The 20551-nt window shown below is 45.3% G+C and overlaps 2 protein-coding genes across 10 annotated transcripts; one reads left to right on the forward strand and one right to left on the reverse strand.

Annotated features, from left to right (window-relative positions):
• Window positions 1-287: 287 nt before the first annotated feature.
• LOC125324832 (trichohyalin-like) lies at window positions 288-12545 on the reverse strand. Of its 5 annotated transcripts, none has more exons than XM_048301254.1 (11): window positions 12485-12545; window positions 11580-11905; window positions 10483-10574; window positions 10122-10299; window positions 8786-9014; window positions 7671-8239; window positions 6626-6767; window positions 5244-5488; window positions 3497-3660; window positions 2808-3057; window positions 288-2011 (listed from the first exon to the last, which is right to left on the reverse strand). In XM_048301254.1, exons 2-11 carry the CDS (start codon window positions 11649-11651, stop codon window positions 1787-1789), a joined length of 2166 nt encoding a protein of 721 aa, XP_048157211.1. In that variant the 5' UTR covers window positions 11652-11905; window positions 12485-12545; the 3' UTR covers window positions 288-1786. The 5 variants fall into 5 exon arrangements, with proteins under 5 accessions (XP_048157211.1, XP_048157212.1, XP_048157213.1 ...); XM_048301255.1 differs by having other exon boundaries at window positions 12467-12541; XM_048301256.1 differs by having other exon boundaries at window positions 12503-12525.
• NDUFB2 (NADH:ubiquinone oxidoreductase subunit B2) lies at window positions 12384-16075 on the forward strand. 5 transcript variants are annotated; one of them, XM_048301264.1, is made up of 4 exons: window positions 12384-12583; window positions 12765-12909; window positions 12986-13070; window positions 15993-16075. In XM_048301264.1, exons 1-3 carry the CDS (start codon window positions 12384-12386, stop codon window positions 13058-13060), a joined length of 420 nt encoding a protein of 139 aa, XP_048157221.1. In that variant the 3' UTR covers window positions 13061-13070; window positions 15993-16075. The 5 variants fall into 5 exon arrangements, with proteins under 5 accessions (XP_048157221.1, XP_048157219.1, XP_048157220.1 ...); XM_048301262.1 differs by lacking the exon at window positions 15993-16075 and adding an exon at window positions 14174-14287; XM_048301263.1 differs by lacking the exon at window positions 15993-16075 and adding an exon at window positions 13521-13726.
• Window positions 16076-20551: the final 4476 nt, after the last annotated feature.

Here is a 20551-nt window from a genome sequence, read left to right on the forward strand (position 1 = left end):
ACAGTCAGTTATTTTAATAGCAGTATTAAAATTATTTTATGGCTGCATTTTAATAGTGAGAAGTAGAGTCCATGAATGACTGGAAATAGTGTGGTACTAAATATATTCCCAGATATACCCTGTGTGAAATAGCAGTAGAGCAGGGTCTCTGCAGTGGTCTGTTCTCAGGTGGTTAAGCAATGAAGAGAAAGTACATAAGCAGACAATCTGCTGTTTTATGGTGATTATAAAGTAATGATTAATAGCACATAAATGAAGTCTGAAAAATAAGTTCAGATTCAGCTCAGTATATTTCATATACTTTCCTTTAATCTCTGCATATTCCATTTTCAAGTGCATAAGGATAAAAGCAGGAGTAGAGTTTAACACCTTTTAAGTTTTAGGCTGATTTCTTTAAGTCTAGTTAGAGTCATAAGCAGGCATCATCCCAACTAGCACAGGATTTTATGTAAAAGAACTCAAACAAGAAGAGAAGCAAGCAAACCCCCAAACATTACCCTAAAGAAAATCTCCATGTGCCACCAGCACCCACATTCCCTCAGTAGGGTGCGTGCCAGGTCTGGGGCACAACTATCTGTGTTCTTGCTGAGCAAATTCCAGCCAACTTTTCCAGACAGTCAACAGAGTGGAAACTGTTCCAAATAATGGGATTTCATGTCTAAAATGCAAAACTGTGCCTCACATGTAGTTTCCATAATCTGATGCAAGTTTTATTTTTTTCAGACCTTAACTCTGACATTCTGTTTGTTAAAGCCTTCACCTTATATTTAGGTTCATCTTTCCTTTAAGCAAAAATCTGAGGATGGCTCATGCACATTATGGATCCTAAAGTTTAAAAATACCCATTTTAGCTATTAAGGCCTCAGAGTAGTTTGTAAACATCTGGATGGGAGACTTAACTTTGTCTTTTTAGGGAAAAGCTGAAGGCATAGCCTCTCCATTATCCCTGGAGGAATGCAGTCTGACACTGCTAGGAAACTGCTGGCCATTCAGAAGATTTGGCAGGATTTCAAACGAGCTCCCTTTTACAAGTTTTCTTAATTTTACTTTTTTTCTTTTTTTTTAAAGAAACTGCCATTATCACTGGTGCTATATTCTTGTAAGAGGCATAAATTTTTAAAATGTGCCAGAAAATGTGTATCATGTTTCTAAGTGTACACAGAATGTCGGGCAGAATTTAAATTCTGTATCCAGTTTGGTTCTAGGCATTACTTGAAACAAGGTATCACATAAATTTCATTTACCTTAGCATAATTCTGTGTAAAATAAAGGTATTTCCATATAGCTCTGACTGTTTCAGCAAAGAAACTGTGCCATGTCCATTTTCCTTTCCTAAACACCCATCTGAAATTTCTGTTTTTCCAGAGCTGATTAGAGCATTCCTTGAAACACAACCACTGTATTTTGTACCTTAGATGACGTGAGGAAGAGGGAGCACTTCAGGATGCAACCAGTATAACCTCCTCCTCCTCCTCTCTGGCACCTCTACTCACCACACTGTGATGCACTAGAAAACCCCTCCTTTCTAATGCAGAAAAGGACCTCTAGATGTGCCCTGCTGCTCCCTCTCAGGGGAGGGGAAAGCCAGTGACCCCAGAAAGGAAGGCAGGTAAAGGACAGAGCAGCAGAAGTGCACTCTGGCTGCAGTGAAAGGGAGATTAAAGACCTCTCCAGGAATCCTAATGCCACCTGTCACAACTCTGCCCTGGCACACTGACTCACACCTGACAACACAGAGCAGCTCTGTGCCCTGCTCCAGGCCTCGCTCACCCACTGTGCGGCTTCCTTACGCGAGCAGGGATGCCCGGAGCAGCAAAAGGTTCTGTTCCCTGAGGTACTGCTGGAGGGCACGGAGTTTCTGGCCTTCTTTTTCCATCTTCAGACGGGAACTGTCTCTCCTCTGGAACACTCTCACTTTGGCAGCCTGGCGCTGGTTTTGCTGTTTATCCTGCTCCTGGGCTTCTTGTTCCAGCGCTTCCTGCCGTGACTGCATTCTGCTCCTCAGGAAGTCCTACATAAAGACATTGAAAACTGCACAGTCAGCCTTCATGCCAAATTTCATCCTCACTTTTCATCTCTGTGGTCCCCAGCATAAAAAGGACATGGACCTGCTGGAGTGAGTCCAGAGGAGGATCACGAAGATGCTCAGAGGGCTGGAGCACCACTGCTATGGAGACAGGCTGAGAGAGTTGGAGTTGTTCAGCCTGGAGAAGACTCCGGGAAGACCTTAGAGCACCTTCCAGTGCCTAAAGGGACTACAGTAGAGCTGGGGAGGGACTTTTTACAAGGGCATGGAGTGATACGACAAGGGGAAATAGCTTTAAGCTGAAAAAGAGTAGGTTTAGATTAGATATTAGGAAGAAATTCTTTCCTGTGAGGGTCGAAAGGCCCTGGCACAGGTTGCTCTGAGAAGTTGTGGATGCCCCATCCCTGGCAGGTTGGACAGGGGGTTCTGAGCAGCCTGCTCTAGTGGAAGGTGTCCCTGCCCATGGCAGGGGGGTTGGGACTAGATGAATACAATCCAAATCATCCTACAATACTATGATTCTCACTAGTAGGAGTCAAAAATGGATATAATCTATGGAAATTCATTCCTTGCATGCAGAAAGACTCCTTTTATGGCACAGATAGGGAATTTTACTTTCCACCTTTCATCTTTATACACATGTCAAAAAAATGTTACCCTTTTTTATCTCTAAATGATATAGTTATATTGGATGTAAAACAGGTGGAAGACAAATACTCCAGATAGTGATAATGCTGGAAACATGGCAGAAGAGGAAAATAACTTCTGGAATTGCCCTTACCAGCCTTTCTTTCTCTTGTCCACAGCTCCTTTCATTGCTTTCTGCTTGCAACTCCTCTCTCTGCAAATGCTTTGTCTTTAAGAACTGAAGTCTCTGCCTTGCCTTCCTCTCCTCCTCCTCTCGAAAGAAGGATTCCTTCCTGCTCCTCTCAGCCCCAGCAGCCTGGAGCAGTGCCATGTGCTGCAAAGCTCTCTCTTTGTGCTCCAGCTGTTTCTCCAGCCCTTGCAATGTTCTCTGACGCAATCGCTGCCTGTTTCCAAAACAAAATTTCTCAAATTTCTCATAAAGAAAGAGCAATAAAAAAAGAAAGACAGTGCATAAGACACAAAGCAGATATTCTGGCAATCTGTGCTCAGTTAATATTCCAGAACTCTTTGTTAGGTTAGGAGGATTAAACCTGTGTCCCAAACAGAGGTAGCAAAATCCCCAAATGGGCTGGTGCCTGATGTCAGCACTTTTGGTCTGACAAGAGGATTAAAGGGAATTTGCCCTTGGAGATAATGCTGTGTACCCACTCCCTCACACCTCAAGCACCAATTTTATTCACATTAAGGAACCACTGTGACTCCTCTGCAAAGTCCAGAATAAGCACAACATGGGATGTGCAGGGACTGAAGGAGAGCAGCAGGGAGCAGATGTTACCAACCTTCCAACATTTAGCACACAAAGCAGTCAGTTCCCAGCATCACCTCTGGCTGTCCCTGCGCAGCTGGCGGCGGATGCCATCTGCCTCCTGCCGCTGCTCCCTCTTCAGCTGCCTCTGTTCCTCTTGCCACCTTTTGTGCTCAATCTTGGCTCTGTTGAAGTCCATCTCTTTCCACCTCTCCTGAGATGCAGCACTAAGGATCGATTTCTAAGATAAAAAAACCAAACTGACCCTTAGTCCCATCAGTATACTTTTCTAATGCAAACTGTAAACACACAAAACCAGAACAGCCCAGTTCCAATGTCACTCCCGAGGCCTAGAAGCTACAAAGGCTCACAAATACTGCGCTGTTGATTCCTATCAATGAAAAAGCTGAGAATGATGCTAAAACCTGTAGAAAACATTAGGTTTAACCAACAAAGAGGCACCTGAAATCCAGTTTTAAGAGTTCTCCATAGGTCAGTAGGCTGTGCTGTTCTGGTGTTGAGCCAATGCTTAAAACTCCCCAGTCTTTGGGTCAACTTCTGGACTGGATGGAAAATCCAGGTTTGGACCACAAAACATACTATATATTCCTTACTAGATTTTATTAGCAAAAGAAATACCTGCCCCCCTCTGGCCAAACCCAGAACATTCCCGGAGCTCTCTGCAGGTGGTCCAACTCTTCAGCTCCTGTTGGGTGAGATTTCTACCAATGCTCCAGCAGGCTTTGTGTTTTCTTCAGTAGTAGCTTCATTCCAATGCTGTAGTGCTGCTGATTTGTGTTTTTAAATGCGCTGTTCCATGTACAGAGATGAAGGAGCACCTACAAGGCCTCTTTTCACAGCCACAGTGAAATATTTGTTTTTGTACTCCCTACAGTGCCCTTTATGAGGGAAGTGCAAGTAAACACCACTGTAACTTCAGACGTGTATTCCAGTTTACATTGCTAGAGCTGTTTGGGGTTGGAACAAAGTTCCCCCAAAATATTTTCCTCTATCAAATACATCCTCCTTCCTCCTATTCCCAGGTGCAGTTAGCATGCACCTGATATCAGCTGCTGCTCTGCAAACAGAATGTCTCCTTCCAGTGCTTTCCTGAGGACAACTCAAATACCACAAGCTGGAAAACACTACAGGACTTTCAAATAATGCTCCTGCCAGTCTTACACAGCATTTTGACTGGTTTCCCTTAACACATTGATCTGCATTGGTTCCCAGGGGCTGTAAACAGCTTTGTTCTCCAGTGTATTGCTAGTCTTAGCAAAAAAAATGTACCTTGTGGGTGTTTGTGTTTAATGACACACACAAGGAGAGATCAAAGAAAGAATCAAAGGTGTTTACAGGTGGGAGGTGAAAAAATGATGTTTTCCAGCAGGTAAAGTACTGGTCTAAGGATCAGGAGACTTCTAGTTCCACCCCTGCCCTAACATGCACTCTTTGCTATGGGACTCAGATGACTACCTAAACTTTCTCTTTTTTTGCTTTCAGTATCTGTAAAAGAGAAACAATTTTTTTTTGCTATCTAGTAGAGCTGGCTGAGAAGTTTAGTTAGAAAAGATTAGATCTAACTTAAAAAAACATTCTGCCAAAAGTGCTGAGCAAAACTACCACAAGTGCCCTGTCCTGTACAACATGGGTTCCCAAGTGGAGTCCTTAAATTTCTATTTATACATAACCATTATTCTACACAGGCATCATTTTTGTTGCAGCAAAAACCTTTGTGAAAGATCAAAGGAGAGAACATTCTCACATGACATAAACAAATCTCCTCATCCTAAGAACTAAATCTGGTTTGGACCAAATACTCACTGTGATGCTTTTGTCTTTTAGAAGATTTGGGAGATGTGTGCATCTCCCAGCCCGCAGGTTGGTGGTACTGTGTGGTCTCTGCACACAAAGGGCTGATCTGATGGTCAGGCTGTCTTTCTCCAGTGATTGATTCACTTGGGCAAAGAAGCTCTGGCACCTAAAAGGAACCAAGGCACTGCTTCCCACGGAAGGGCTCCTCTGGGAATGCTGGACTGGAGCTTCTGCCACTTGGGACACAAAAAGGCCTTTCAAATAAATTAGGACAAGGACACATGAGAATATAGGAAGCTTATAAAAAGAAAGCAAATTAAAAGAACAAAGGTCTGCTCATATAAGATATATCCGAGAAAGGATTTTATAACATTTTCCTCTGGGGTAGTGGGACATTTTTTAGTCTCCACAAAAGAGGTTCCAGCTTTCCAGAAACAAGCTTGCAATTGCATTTAGGCATGAGTTTTGCCTGGGAAGACGAGATCACCAACTCTTCTTACAGCTTCTCTGATTAAAGGATTGTTTACGTGGTACCTCACAGCAGGCACGAGCTGCTCTGAGACAAGTAAAAATGGTAAGTCTTTTGATAGGGCAAAGCCTGAGCTCTACATCCTGCTGAGAGACAGGAGACATTAGCATGGGCACAACCCTGCTAACGCAGCTTTTGGGTAACTCAGAACATGAGCAGAGTTTGCTCACACCTTTCTGCTAAAGACAGGGCAGACCTGAGTGGCAGCTGTTGCATGGAACACCAGCTGGGAGGAAATACGCATTCCTGTTTGACCTCTCATTCTCCCTCTTCCAGCAGTGCCACAAAGCAGTAACAGAGAAAGCTTTAGGCTTTCAGAATCCTCTCTTAGATCCTGCAAGTGTCACAAAGCTGAGAGAACAGCAACAAATTGATTAAAATCATGATCCAGCCCCTTTTGGCTGCTAAGGGAACAAATTTTACTCAGTGCCGTTACAAAGCAATAATTTTTAGCACAGGTAAGAGGGTTGTTCTGCAGAACAGTTCTGGTGAGATCTTGTTGCTATACACAGTCATAGTTAATGTTACATATTAAGTTTTAAAGGAATTTTTTATTTATACTGAGCTCTATGACATAAGTTAAGAGACCCCAAAAGCTACTGCAGTAGCTGAGCTGTAAAACCCAAAACTCCCAACTTCCATCTGAAAATTCTTTCACCTTGAGAAGAAGATGAATAATTTCTCAAGCCATAGCACCATTAATATCTACATATAAAGATACTACATAATGGTGCTATGGCATTATGGTATTTTCTTTTGAAGCACCAAGAATTATGGTAACAGATCTTATACCTGATGCCATCCTGCACTGATATTATGTGCTAAGTCTTATGTTTGGGTGAAAGAGCTACAGTTCCAATACCATGCTCATGTTCAAAATTAGCTTCAGTTTCAGTATCTTGCTGTCTGCTCTCTGCTTCTTCCTTGTGATCTGTCTCCAATAACCAGCTGTCTGTGTTGACAGCAGCATCAACCATAGCATGAACCATCGCCCTCTGAGGGCCCTAGAAATAACAAGAAATGCAATCATAATCCAGACCTGATAAGGAAAAGAATAGGTTCGTTTAATCAATTTACAGCATAAGATCTTAAGTTGTAACTGAAGTTTAAGAGAGAATGAAAAAAAACCAAATTTTGGGGGACGTTCTTTATTAAAGAAACACCTCATAGCTAATTTCTGATCACTTCCTGAGTTTCTCTATGTCTTCAAATGACCTAAAGTACTTTGGGTCCAAACTGGTACAAAAGAGATCAGGCCAGAAGAGCTCTGGCTGAAAGACAGCACTGCTTCTGGCACATGCCAGAATTTGGATTCTAACCCTTGCAGAGCAATGGAGATAAGTGTGGCAGGAGCTGGCGCACATGAAGCTCCTCCTTACTGATCCTCACCCAGTGCCCTGCTCACAAGCACCAAAGCACTTGCTCAGGATTACATAAGCCTCTTGTGGTCCTTGATTGGGAAAGGGAACACCTCTAACAGGGTGGAGCAGTATCTTAATTGAATTATGCAAGAGACTGCCTTGGTTTGGAACAATCCTTACTGTAATCCTTATCCAGTGTCAAGTCTTCTGACACTTTTTCCTCTTTTGCCTTACCTCCTTCACACAGAAGCAGAATGGAGAGGAGCTGGGCTATGCAACACTTCTCATATTCTGCATCCATGGAAGAGGTTCTAGAAGCCTGCTCCAGCCAGGGACAATGACAGATTATAGCTCGTACCCCAATCAAAGAATCAGAAAGACAGTGCAAAGTCTCTCCATTCTTTACCAGGCAGGCATAAGGACCAGGCCTTAAACCTCTAGTAACTGTTTGGTACCATGTGCAGTAAAGTTGAAGTAACAAAGCAGATATTTATACAAATAGCAGACCATATGGTATCAGAAGAACCAGGGTGAAGCACTGTTTACCTTCTCAGTTTCTATAACCTCATGGTCCTCCTCCAAACAAGACCAAAAAGCTTTCCCAACATCTTCTGTGACCAAACTCTTCCCTTCCTTTTTCTCTTCCTCTCTAGAAACACTTTCTGAAGATGAAATCCTCAATTCAGACAGCTCCTCTTCTATTTTCTTGCTGAGCTTTTCTTCAGTCAAACTTCCTCCTGGGATGAAGGCATTTTCCTGCTGCACTTTGCAGCCTGCAGGCCGTGTGGGTTCCCAGGCTCCAAGGCAGCACTGGGGAAGTGAGGTACATCCCCAGCTACACTTTGCACAGGGATGAGTAGAATACAGAGCCCCTGGGCAGCAATCCAGGTCCAGGTGACCCTGTCTGTAGTGCCCTGAGGCTCTATAGCCCGGTGTCACAAGGTATGGGTAATCCACACTTGAATCAACCACCATCTGCCTGGCTGCTAAGGGCATCTGCAGCTCCAGGATGATGCGTTCGCTTAAGGGCAGGGGGATCCTCAGAGCTTGAGCAGAAGACACCTCCTTAGTCTGCCCATTCCAGAAATTCACAAGCACTCCTCTTTCATTGTGTGCTGTGCATATTGGGGGAAAAACAAAACAAAGGCAAGTAATGTATTAGCAGCATGTCAGTCTGTGTGATTTATCTCCCAGAGAGCAGGACGTAAAAGTAATGACTTGTGTTTCAGACAGTTTTGTAACAACTTCCATGATTTTATTCTTTGTAGGTTTAAAATTTGACTTTCTTCTGAATTTCCTGTGAGAAGACAGCAGATAGAAAAAATCTCACTGGTCACAGTGGGTGGGATTTTACCCTGAAATAGCTGGAAAGCAGACTAACAGATAATCAGGTGAATTTTTGCCTTGTGTTGGGAGGATGCTACCCCAACCCCTAACTTTTTAGGAAATTTTCACCCACAGAACAAAGCAAAGGTAAATTCTGCGAGCTGCGTTAACTCTGACCCTGAAAAAGTGGCTCAGTGCCAATGATAAAAACACGATGAAGAGAACCCGAGCAGCAGGAGGTCAATTATCCGTGCCGGAGCCTCTTCTCCTCCCAGCACAGTGACCAGCACCCATGGTGAGCCTAGTGCTGCTAAGAAAACCAGAACACCCAGTACCTAAAGGTGCCTCCTTGCTCTCCACAACCCTTAGCACAGTGCCAGGGCCAAAACGTTTGGCTGGAGCCTCCCATGGTGCCAAGACTCTGTCCCCTAGAACAAGAGGCTGTTGCCGGGCATCTTCGTAGTGGAGAATGTCATAGAGAGGTGTTTCCTGCAGGCCGAGCTGGACCTTGCCCTTCAGAGCACGACTTTGGTCAAACTCAATTAAAAAGCCTTCCCTGGAGCCCTGCAAGAGTAAAACATGTGGTTTGCAAGGCAGACAGCTGGGTCCAATTAACAGCCAAGCTTAAGTGCTAAGAGGGAAGTGGCAGAAATCCCAGGAAGTGGAACATGATCTGGGGATGCAGCTTTCCTCCTCTACCAGGGCTTCACTGTACTGTGTCCATACCACTTTAAAAGTAAATAAAAAGCTGGGGCTTAAGGGGCTGACAGACTTTTTTCTTCCTTCCAGTTCGGACTTAGATTTTAGTAAGAACACAGTTAGCAAGCTAAGGCAGAACTCTACCAGGAAAACTCTCATCAGAAAAAGGAACCAAAAGAAACTGTGCATGATGCAGTTCACTACAATCAGAAGGAAAACAAACAGTGAAAGTCACAACTGTTATAAATTTAAATACTTTAACTGAAGCCTTCAGCAGTGGGTGAGGGCAAGATCTACTGCCAAAATCTCAGCCTTCTTTGCAGATCGTTGAGTGCACTTACACAGATAATGCTGTCAGCTCCTACTCCAGCTGATGCCACTCATGCCTGTAGCTGTCTCCATCTGTTCTACCCCACACTGGAGCTTAGAGACATCCTCACCTATACTAGCACCAAAATTTATTTAACTAACCTGCAAAATGAACTTGATTTTTAAAGAAAACCTGCAGGGGGGATTTTCCATCTGGCATTCAAAATCATCTTGCAATTCCCAGAAATGCAGATGGAAAAGAATGAGGAAAGCTCTCAGTCTGGTAAAGAGGAAGTGGACCCTGGAGACAAATATTTTGGATTACTAGCTGCTGTTTAGCTAACCAACTCTGCTGCTATACTGGGCAAAAGTACACAATAGGGATAAGGGACCCATTTTGTCTGTCTCTGACTAAAACTCATTATAACTACAAAAATGGATTGATCTCCAGGCTGCTCTTACTTGCAGGGCTCCTCACAGCAAACAGCCAGTCAGCACCAGGTAACAGATGAAAATAGGATGTGCAGAGGCAACAGTGGCTATGAAGCGCACGGTAACACTGGAGGGCCACCCCACAGACAGGGCTTGGGACTGGTGAGGTATGGGAAGAACAGAGGAAAAACCATACATGCCCTCTCAGCCAAGTTCCCAATAAATGGTTACCTTCACCTCCTGGACAATGTGGCCCAGGTAGTAATAGCCATCAGTTTCTCTCCTTGCCAACACACGAGCTCCCCTCAGGACGCGGGAAGCCTCCGGGGACAAACCCATGAAATTCCTTTTGGTTGAGGACATCAAGGCCATGCAAAAGGGACATGGGTTCCATGCACAAACGGGACAGCTGTGTAAAACAAAAACACAAGAAGTAATGAAAACCTTGGCAACAGATACTCTGCAACTTACTGCAGTGAAAACAAACCAAATCAATGTGGAACACACCCCCCCACTCTGCAATAACTGTCTTAGTTTCCCATCTTTTTCTTCTCTGCTTTTCCAGTGACCCATCTACAGATTATGAGCTTACTGTGTTACTGGACATCTTGGCAGCAGAGAGCCACAGGAATCTCTATCAGCTGTGTGACAGCACTGGACACGTGAGATGGACGTGGAGCTTACCTGGAAGGGGGAAGGAGGAGATGGAAGCAGAAAATGAGCATGATTTTTGAACACTTAAATCCTTAAACAGGAATATTGTTCATAAAGTTGAAATTTACTTTCACTTTATTACTTCTCTATAAATCTTCCACCATATCTTGTGGTACTATGCTGCTTATCTGTAAATTCATCACAAGTGGCTTTGATTTTGAGAAATTAAGTTCAGAAAGAAGGAATATTTTAAAAAAAGGTAAGAACTATATGATAAACCCCTCCTTGTGCTGCACCTGGTTTCTATTCAGCTGCTAGGGTACATAGCAGGGGTGGGCAGCCCGTGGCCACATGTGCACTGCTGCTGCTGCTTACACAGCTTCCAAGCTCCCCTGGCAAGCAAAGCTGAAAGGTCAATGAAAGGACCTGAAGTCAAGGAAGAGTGAAGAAGGTGGGGGCTGAATTTAGGGGGACAAAGTTGCCTCTGCAGGTCAAAGCCAGCAGCAGAAATGTCTGCCCTGAGCAAGATGGGAAACCTGAGATGCTTGAGAACAAGGACACAGGGAACAGAATGCCAGGGACTGCAAGAAGGCAGAAAGACAAAATACAAGGCAGTTGGAAGGTGGAGCTGACAATAAAACCATGAACTTTATATCAAAGCATTCAGCTTTTATGGAAAACCATAAACTTGGTATGGAGCACCTTGAAAGCTTGCAACATGTTGGTGCACGTGGTAAGTAAAAACAGTGGTTGAATAGTTTGCTGCTATTCCCTGTAACCGGCTGCTGAAATTGCATTAGAGCTCTTACAAGGCTCAGAGGAGCAGGGAAATCAAAATCCTTTAACTACAAGGCCATTCACTGCTGTTTCAGCTGAGGATGTCAGGTGTTTGGGATGTTAGCAGACTGAGAAGATATTGTTACTTATTTAAAATGCCTTCAGAAGGGTCGCAGAAACTCTTCTTTGTGGAGTGTTATCCAATAAAGATTCAGGAGGAACTAACAAGTATGGATTAATCTTACATTGGCATCATACCTTGTCAGGAGGAGTAGGGGGGTGTCTGATTCCTTGAAAGGATCCCCCTGATAGTCTGGCTACATTCTTCATTATTTTTTACTTGCTTCTGAATGTCCCAGAAGGCATACCACATTGTACTACTGGATGCAACTGGTTCTCCACAAGAAGTTGGAAGAATTCCTCCGACCCTTGCTCTGGCACATGTCAGTGAACAGATCCAACCACCGGCAGGGTGGGTTTGCCATCATCCTCAAAGTGTTGCGGCTGAAACCAGGCTGCAGCTCCAGGAACACTGCCGAGTGAGCACTAACCGGGCAGGTGCACCGTTGTAACGCCTGTGGGAGCTGCAAAAAGGGAAAGAAGAATAAAACCCTCTCAGGTGCGCAGGTCTTCGCTGAGGCGGGACAGGTGGGAATTCTGTACTGGGTGCTCCTATTCTGAGGCGTCGCCCCTGCGCTCCCGCTCCGGCAGCCGCCCCACAGAGCGGGAAGAGGCTCCGCCCCCGCCGCTTCCTCCGCGCCACCCCGGCCTGAGGGCGAGTCCCGCTCCCCGGCCCCGCCATGGCGCGCGTGCCCCGTTGCTGCGCAACCCCGGACAGCTCGGGCTGGGAAAGAGGGACGCGCTGCTCCTGTAGCCCCTTCCTTACAGACCAGCAGCTGGAACCGCGTTCTCCCCCCGCCCCCTAAAAGGAGCGGCTTGGCTGAGGAGGTCGCCCCGCTCTGCGCCCCTCGTGGGCGACGCCAACTTTTGGGAGAACTCACGGAGAACCTGCCCTCGGTGCCGCCCCGGCGCTCCCAAGTGCTGTGGGGAGTGAGGAGGCAGATGTGCGGGGGCAGTGTGTGGTGTCTCCGTGCCCCGGGACACCTCCGTGCCCTGAGCTGCCCCGCCCGAGCGCCCCAGCATACCTCCCTTTCTCGGGATACCTCCTTTTCCTGGGATACCTCCCTTTCCCGGGATACCTCGGTGCTGTCTCCGCCCCGGAAGGCGGCGGTCGCGCCAATCGGCGGGGCTGTTGCTGGGCGGTGCGGGTGACATTGGGCACAGCCATGGTGGTGGCGGCGCTGGGCCGGGCGGCGGGGCGGCTGCTGCGGGCCGGGGCCGCCGTGCCCGGGCGGCGGCGGTGAGCGGGACGGGACGGGCAGCGGGGCGGGCGGGCCGGGGCCGGCGGGGCCCGGAGTGAGGCGGGGCCGTGCTGTGTTGCAGCGCGGGCGGCGGGGTGCACATCCCGCCGCGGTACCGGCAGTTCCCGGAGCTGACGCGGGCGCAGGTGATTCGAGGCGAGATCCTCAGCGGCTTCCTGTGGTTCTGGATCTTCTGGCACTTCTGGCACAACTCGGACATGGTGCTGGTGAGGCCGGCGCGGCGGCCCGGGGCGGGGGGCGTGGGCCGGGCTCCGGCCGCGCTCTGACGGGCCTCTCTCCCAGGGACACTTCCCGTATCCCGACGCTTCGGCCTGGACGGACGAGGAGCTCGGGATCCCTCCGGACGATGAGGAATAGCAGCACACCGGTACGGCTCCCGTCGCCCCTCCTCGGCCCTGAGCGCGGCCCGCGGCTGCGGTGCAGCCCCGGGGCCCCGTGCCCGGCTCCGGCGCCTGCTGGTGCCGCTGCTCGCAGCAGGCGTTTGTGCGCTGCCCGGGGTGCGCTGCCCACGCTCAGCGGTACCGGAGGCAGCGTCCGCGCTGCTCGTTGCTTTCACACACTTGTCTCGGGTGCCTGAGACCACGTAGCCCTGGTTTTGGCAATATATCTGCCTGCAGTGTAACAACTGAGTTTGTTATGAGTTGTAGCTTACCTGGTACCAGTTCTAAATTATTTTCTTTATGCTGTTCTGTAGACCCAGCGTTATCTAACCTTGTCTGGAGAGATCTGTCCAGATGTCCCCTTAAGCGTTTGAGGGTTTTGTTTCCATTTCTTTAATTACCGAGTCTTTTTTAAGCTGTTGTGTCACACATTACAGCTCTAAACCAACAGCTTCACCTACTGCTGAAGGCAGCGTTGAGGAGGTCCTTAGGCTCAACTTGGTGGGAAAAGGATGAGCGAAAAGGTTCTCAGGTTTCTCTTCTGTTACTTTCAGGTTCCTGGAACTAATTGAGACCCCTGGAACCAAATCTTTGGCTCCTGGGTCCTTCTGTCAATAAAACTGTAAACAAAGTCTAAGCTGAACTGGGTTTTTTTGGTTTTTTAAGTAGAATTTTTGGAAAATGACCATGACAGCTCTAAAGTTGCGGTACTTGAGTACACATGAGCTTCTCTAATGCCTGCTTGATAGAGAATGTGTTGGCCCCAAGAAATAAGGTCCATAAAAGCATAGGAGGTAACAGTCATCAATAAAGGTTCTGCCAAATAACCAATGAAAAGGTGAGGGGAAATTGCATAGAAGCAGGAGAATTTACCCAGAAGAGAACCCAGACCAGCTGGTGCCAGGCTTTTCCCAGGGTGAAGGAGAATTCCTCTTGGGTACTTAAAAGTTCAGAAAAGTAAATGTAAAAATGTCTTAGGGCTCAGCACAGCAGTAAAGGAGGCAGTGATCCAGCTCAAGGAGCTGAAGGGAGAGGAGTTACACTGCAGGAGACCCTTGATTGTATTATTTTCCTTCTCTTTCCCTTCCAGAGTTACATCCTCAAGTAACTTTCTCACTCCCCTTAGCCACCTTAGTTGCACCTCTCCAACTTCATGGAGAGGCGGAGTCATACGTGACACAATAAACAATCTCCTTCAGACTTTTCCATGCAGTCAATCTTTATTATAGCAGTATTCTCATATTCACATCAAGTACATAGAACTTTTTGCCTTTCATATAATACAGAGTTCTTTAAATAACTTTACACTGAAATAGTTTTCTTCAATCTGAATTCAGCTATCAAATTTTAATATGTTTTAAGTCTCCATGCTCTCTAACCAAACTGGACAATATTTCCCATTGTACAAATTTACATGAGAAAAACTCCAAAGTACAAATGAAGGGACAACAAAAGTAAAGGGAGAAGGAACAAACAAGAAAAATAAGTTGTATTGGCAATTACAGGGGAAGCTTAAGAAGGAACAAAGGGGAGTTGCCATGACCCACGTAACAGGAAACCAAAAATAAACATTTTGTTATGAATTAAAAAATAAATACAGGTTTCAAAACAATTACTCCATTGTAGATTTTAAAAAGCAGCTATGGAAATCTACTAACACAATGGGTTGTTGTTTTTTTTTTTAAGTAACCAGACTGGACCTTCTACTTTGCAGTCATAAGCCCCTTGCAAACCTCTGGTGGTCAAAAAAAAAAAAAAAAAAGAATACAGCTGAAAGGAATGTGTTAGCACAGAGTTTAAAGTGGTGGGACATACATTTCATTGCACTAAGGAACAAACAAACGAAATCAAATCTGTATATAAATTTCCCTTTCCTCTCCTTATTACGTACTTTGCCTCTCATAAACAAGCCTCTGTATTATGAGGTAATGCCATTGTCTTGACTATATATAAAAATAATAAAGTTTAAAGGATATAGATCTGGGTATCTATAAACTTTAAACAAGCCAGTCGTCTCTTACTCCCCCCTGGGGTCCAACCACTGAGTGCTACCCCTTCGGTCACTGCTCAATGCATGGCGCTCTCCTGAGAAGCCCAGGAGACCTGTGCCCCTTTCCTAATCTAGGAAAAGCAGCCTGTGCTCAAGTAAGAAAAAGAGACAGTGCAAGTAATGCACAACAGGTTACACACACCTACACCTGCTCCTGCAGAACAAGGCAGAGTCACAGAAGGCAACAGTGGCCAGCCTGGATGTGTGTTGGGGCAGGGAAAAAGGGATCCAATTAGGCAGCTGATGGCTGATTCCTTTTGCAATTACTCCAGAAGGATGTCACTGCCCAGCCCGGGGAGACCCATCACTGCACCTGGAGTGAGGTGGGGAGGAGGGTTACACCTGGAGAATGGAGGGCCAGGAGGAGCACTGCACTTGGAGTCAGGATGACCACAGAGCAGATGGGCTGGCTCGTGCATCCCAGGTAGTGGTAGACCCTGTTCTAGAGGCACAGGGCAGTACTGGATCCCAAGAGGATTTCAAGAGTGGAAAAGAAGTAGGGGCAGGACTTTCCCCAGTCCCAACAAATGAGATTAGAACAGCAATGTTAATTTGGGTTGCCAACACATGCAAGTTGGCCACTGTCAGGTTTCTGTCAGTTGAGAAGTGTGGACAGGGGGAGGAAGGGGAGGCAGGTAGGACACAAGGCTCATGAAAGAATGATGTGCTTTTTTTTTGGTTGATTTTTTTTTTGTGTGTTTTTGTTTTTTTTTCCTAAAGGTTCACAGCTTTGAATAAAAAAGCACATTTATTGCACTTACACTTTCGTTTAGACAGAGTTAATTTAAATTATGCTCTCACAACCCCCCACCATCCCAAAATAACCCAACACCCAAGTTTGGTCCGTTTTTCCCCCTAGACACAACATCCGTGCCCAGATGATGGGCTCCATTTCTTCTAATGTTCCACTGAACTCCCAGACACACAGATGGATTTTCTCTTCAACAAGGGTGAATACACAAATGCAACACAGAATGACATTTATCAAAACAAAACCTGACCATCTTCCAAACCCAAATAAACAACAAAAAAAGAAAACAGTTATTTTTGTGGTTTACTTGCTCAAAAGTAAATGTCACACAAGGCTTATTCTAAAGTACAGCTGCTTGCTGCAAACATGACAAACTAGACAAAATGACTGGACAGGCCACTGTTGGCTGTTGAGGAGGCTGGGTGAGCTGAACACACTGCTGCTGGATGCTATGAAGCAAGTATTAGGTAGTTTAGAAGTTCCTAAACAAAAAAACCCCAACAACAACAAAAAAGAGACAAAATAACCATCACATGTACTTTTAGTGCAGAATTTGGAGTAGGTAGAAGGATTCCAGATAGTTACTGGAACTTAAGTAAAACATCTTTAAGCTTTATTTTCTAAAAGGAACAAACCCAAATTAAAATGGGTCTGATATTTCATATGAACTGTGCATTTAGACATAACTTCATAATTTACAATTATGCCAAAAGTCTTGCCCCAAGGAAGAAGCGGAAAAGATCTGAAAAAGCACAAATATCCAAACCGATTATTTTGTCCTTCATGGACAAGTAGGTTAAATATGACACTGATACATAGGTACTGCCAGAAGTCTACGTAACCAGTCTGAAATTTGAACAACTCAAATTCACACCTACTGGTTGTCCCTCAGCTGACAAGACACCTACCATCTCCCACAGTTAATGTGCAATAACAGGATGTGATCACTGAACAGCAACTGCAAGAGGCCCAAGGAAGAACTGAGGAAACCTGCTGACATTCCAGAAACAAAACTTACTGCATTTTCTGGGACAAGGAACTAATTGTTTGGCCTGATAGATGTGAACTTTGATTACATGAGTACTAGTCATCAGTTTCTCCTCATCTAGCTCTCATTCTTCATCTACCATCTCACTCCAAGATGCTATGAGAGTGTGACTTTGAGCCTCTTTGGAGCTTTCTTTAACAAGATCTCTGTGTCCTTGGAGAGGAAGGAGGGCTTGTTTTTAAGTTAAATGAACCTCATTAACTGTTGACAGAGCAGATTTCAAGCAGCAAGGTTTGCTGTAACTAAATTTGGTACCCTTCAATTCTTAGCTTTGAAATGCTAATAGGTATTTTGGGGAATGCTCTCTGCCCTCCTTGCTCCTTTACAGGAGATGACCAACTCCAAACTACCTACCTACAGGGATAGCTATATACAAAACTACTGCAGCAGATGTAAACCAAAGACACTGCTCTAGTTACAAAGCACCTGGTTTACATTCCATTGTACTTTTTAAGGTTGCAAAGGCACATGAGCATTTGGCAAACTACAAAATCTGGTTTGGGGGATCCCTATGTAAACCATTGAACAGAGGGTCTCAGTAACTCTCTTTTCTAAACCAAAGAGAGATGTTAGTTTTCATCTGCGTTCATTCTCGGTGTAGTCTGTATTCTGCAGCTTTTAAAGCTTCCTCCTTCCACAGGCTTGTAGTTACTGCTGTCACCGTGCTGACTTAGTAGCTTCTGTGTTAGCATCCTTGAAACTTAAATGCAACCTTTTTCATTTTAACAACCTGGCTCTGCTCTTCTGATAATTTATTAGGTAAGAATCATAGCATCATAGAGTATGGTAAGTTGGAAGGGACCCACAAGGGTCATCAAAGTCCAGCTCCTGGCCCTGCACAGGACACCCCAAGAATCATCCCATGTGCCTGAGAGCATTGTCCAAATGCTTCTTGAACTCTGTCAGGCTTGGTGCTGTTGACCACTGGCCTGGGAAGCCTGTTCCAGTGTACAACCACGCCCTGGATGAAGAATCTTTTCCTGATATTCAACCTAAACATCCTCTGATGCAACTTCAGGCCATTCCCTTGGGTCCTGTCATTGATCACCACAGAAAAGGGATCAGAATCTGCTCCTACTCTTCCCCTCATGAGGAAGGTGTTAACTACAATGAGGTCTCCCCTCAGTCTCATCTTCTCCAGGCTGAACAGACCAAGTGACCTCAGTTGCTCCTCATACAGCTTCCCCTCCACACCCTTCAGCATCCTCAAGGCCTTCTCTGGACACTCTCTAACAGCTCTATATCTTATACTGTGGCACCCAAAACTGCCCCCAGCACTGGAGGTGAGGCCGCCCCAGTGCAGAGCAGAGGGGATAATCCCCTCCCTTGCCCGGCTGGCGATGCTGTGCCTGATGCCCCCCAGGACAGGGTTGGCCCTCCTGGCTGCCAGGGCACTGCTGACTCATGTTCAACTTGCCACTGACCAGGACCCCAGGGTCCCTTTGTGCTCTCCAGCCTCTCATTCCCCAGTCTATACACACAACCAGGGTTACCCATCCCAGGTGCAGAATGCGGGACTTGCCCTTGTTAAACTTCATATGGTGGGTATGAAGTTGGTATGAAGTAATGAAGCAGTGAAGAAAGGTATTTCAGATGCATGCCAAAACAAACACCAAGTGCAAATGCACAGTAACAAGCCTGCAGTAAACAAAGTTTGTTTCATAAACTTCTACGTAAAATGCATCACAGAAAACCAGAACAACTCAGCACCTTCAGAGTGATGCCGTAGGAGTCCACTCACGCAGCTGCTTTTTAACTTGACTGTACCTAGAAGCTTTGCCTGTCCCACTGTGCTACTGGTGATACATTTTATCAACAGAGGACATGCTGTCTACAGTACTATGAAGAGTTTGTGCTACACACGCTGCACTCACAGTCAAGAAGGGAATGAAATCTAGAGGCTGCAAAAGTCTGAAATGTCCACATGCTTCTTCCCTAAATTTAGCCCCTCCAGATATCGAAGCTTCAATTGGTACTTGTTTGCGAGGCATCTGGGGATCTGGCTTCCCTCAGCCTTCTGTAAAATGTTGGATGCATTTATATCACCAGGCAAGCACAGAAGAAAAGCTATTTATGTGTGTGATCTGCAGGGTACTTTTCCCCCAGTTTGGGCATTTATGGAAAGACATGGTATTTATCAACAATCAAAATTTCACTAATTTTATGTCACAAAGGCCAAATTCTGCCTCTAATGAGCACATACTAATCCAAGCGATGCTAAGATGCCATTGTAAAATGGCAGTGTTTGTTCTCAAACATTCTGCATCATCATCAGCTGCTAGAGCATTCAAGTACAAGAAAAGATTATTTTGGGTAAGCATAAAAACCAGAAGAGGATTCATTTAATGACTTGCATGAGTTTAGCAAAAAAAAGAAATGACTGGGCTAATTGTATCTGGGGCCATGTAGGACTTAATTGACACAGAAATTACTTTCAAAGTAACCTGGCCTGCATATTCCTCCCATTTGGTTTGAGCTCCTCCACAATGTTGCAGTTCTGGCAAATATGCCAGAGGAAGCAAACACATATTGAACAGGAAGGTGTAACAGGTAACAGGCCTCTGTCAACTGAATGGAAAAGGAGAGGCAGAGGGGAAGGTCTGTGCCTGGCTGATAAAGACATGAATAGCTGGGACTAGATACTGGTACTTTTGCAAATGATTATGAAATACAAGATACTGTAGAGCTAAAATAAGCAGTATGACTCTCTAGAAGTTTGTCCCAACATGTGCACACAAAATATGCACTCACATTTCCATGTTATGGCATGTGCTTGTGGTTGGGACACCTCAAAGAAGCTTAAGGAATTTGGGGTAACAGGCATGAACGTATTGGTCATTTCAGTTTACTTCCTTCATCCCACTGCTACAGAGAGTACTCATTTCTCATCTATTTTTGTTTCCCCATTCACTAAACATCTACAGGGCATCTTTAAGACTGGTTCTGATGGCATGCAAGACATCCAGAAAAAACTCCTGAAGGAAAAGATAAAACCAAAAATAATCCCAATTATTTACAAACCACATTTCTTCCAAAGTTTTGCATGAGCATTACCTGGGAACTCTTACAGACAAACACACATTACTACAGCTATCTGGAGGGAAACAAACAAACAAACAAACAAACAGAGAAAACCAGTAGAAATGCATCCTGAAAGGACTTCTCTAAACAGCAGCCAAACAACTTGCACATTCCTCAGGGAAAAGAAATAAAACAAAACCAGAAACAAAACAGAAAAACAAAACTCCAAACAAACCAACCCCAATAAAAAAACCCCCAGAGATCATGTGTTACTTATAAAGTGCTTTGCATGGACAAGGATAGCAATTTTCCTTGTGCTTTTCCTATGGGCTCAAGAAGCATATTGTAGACTAATGGTAATGAATCTTCACCAAAGTAAGATCATTTTAAGCAAAGATAGAATGAAGTTCCTAACAGCAAATCTTCTGCCAGCATGACTTTGTGGAAGGAAACAAGGGCTTTCAAGAAGCTCTGTGAAACAAAGGAGTGTTGAACCACCTGTCCATACTTGCTCTGTTCTTTCGAGAGAACATTTACCCCAGTATCCCCGACATGTACAACTGCGGCCACAGCCCACAGAAGGGCTGGAGCCAAGCAC

The sequence above is a fragment of the Corvus hawaiiensis genome, chromosome 4, assembly GCF_020740725.1.
Source record: "Corvus hawaiiensis isolate bCorHaw1 chromosome 4, bCorHaw1.pri.cur, whole genome shotgun sequence".
NCBI lineage: Eukaryota > Metazoa > Chordata > Aves > Passeriformes > Corvidae > Corvus > Corvus hawaiiensis.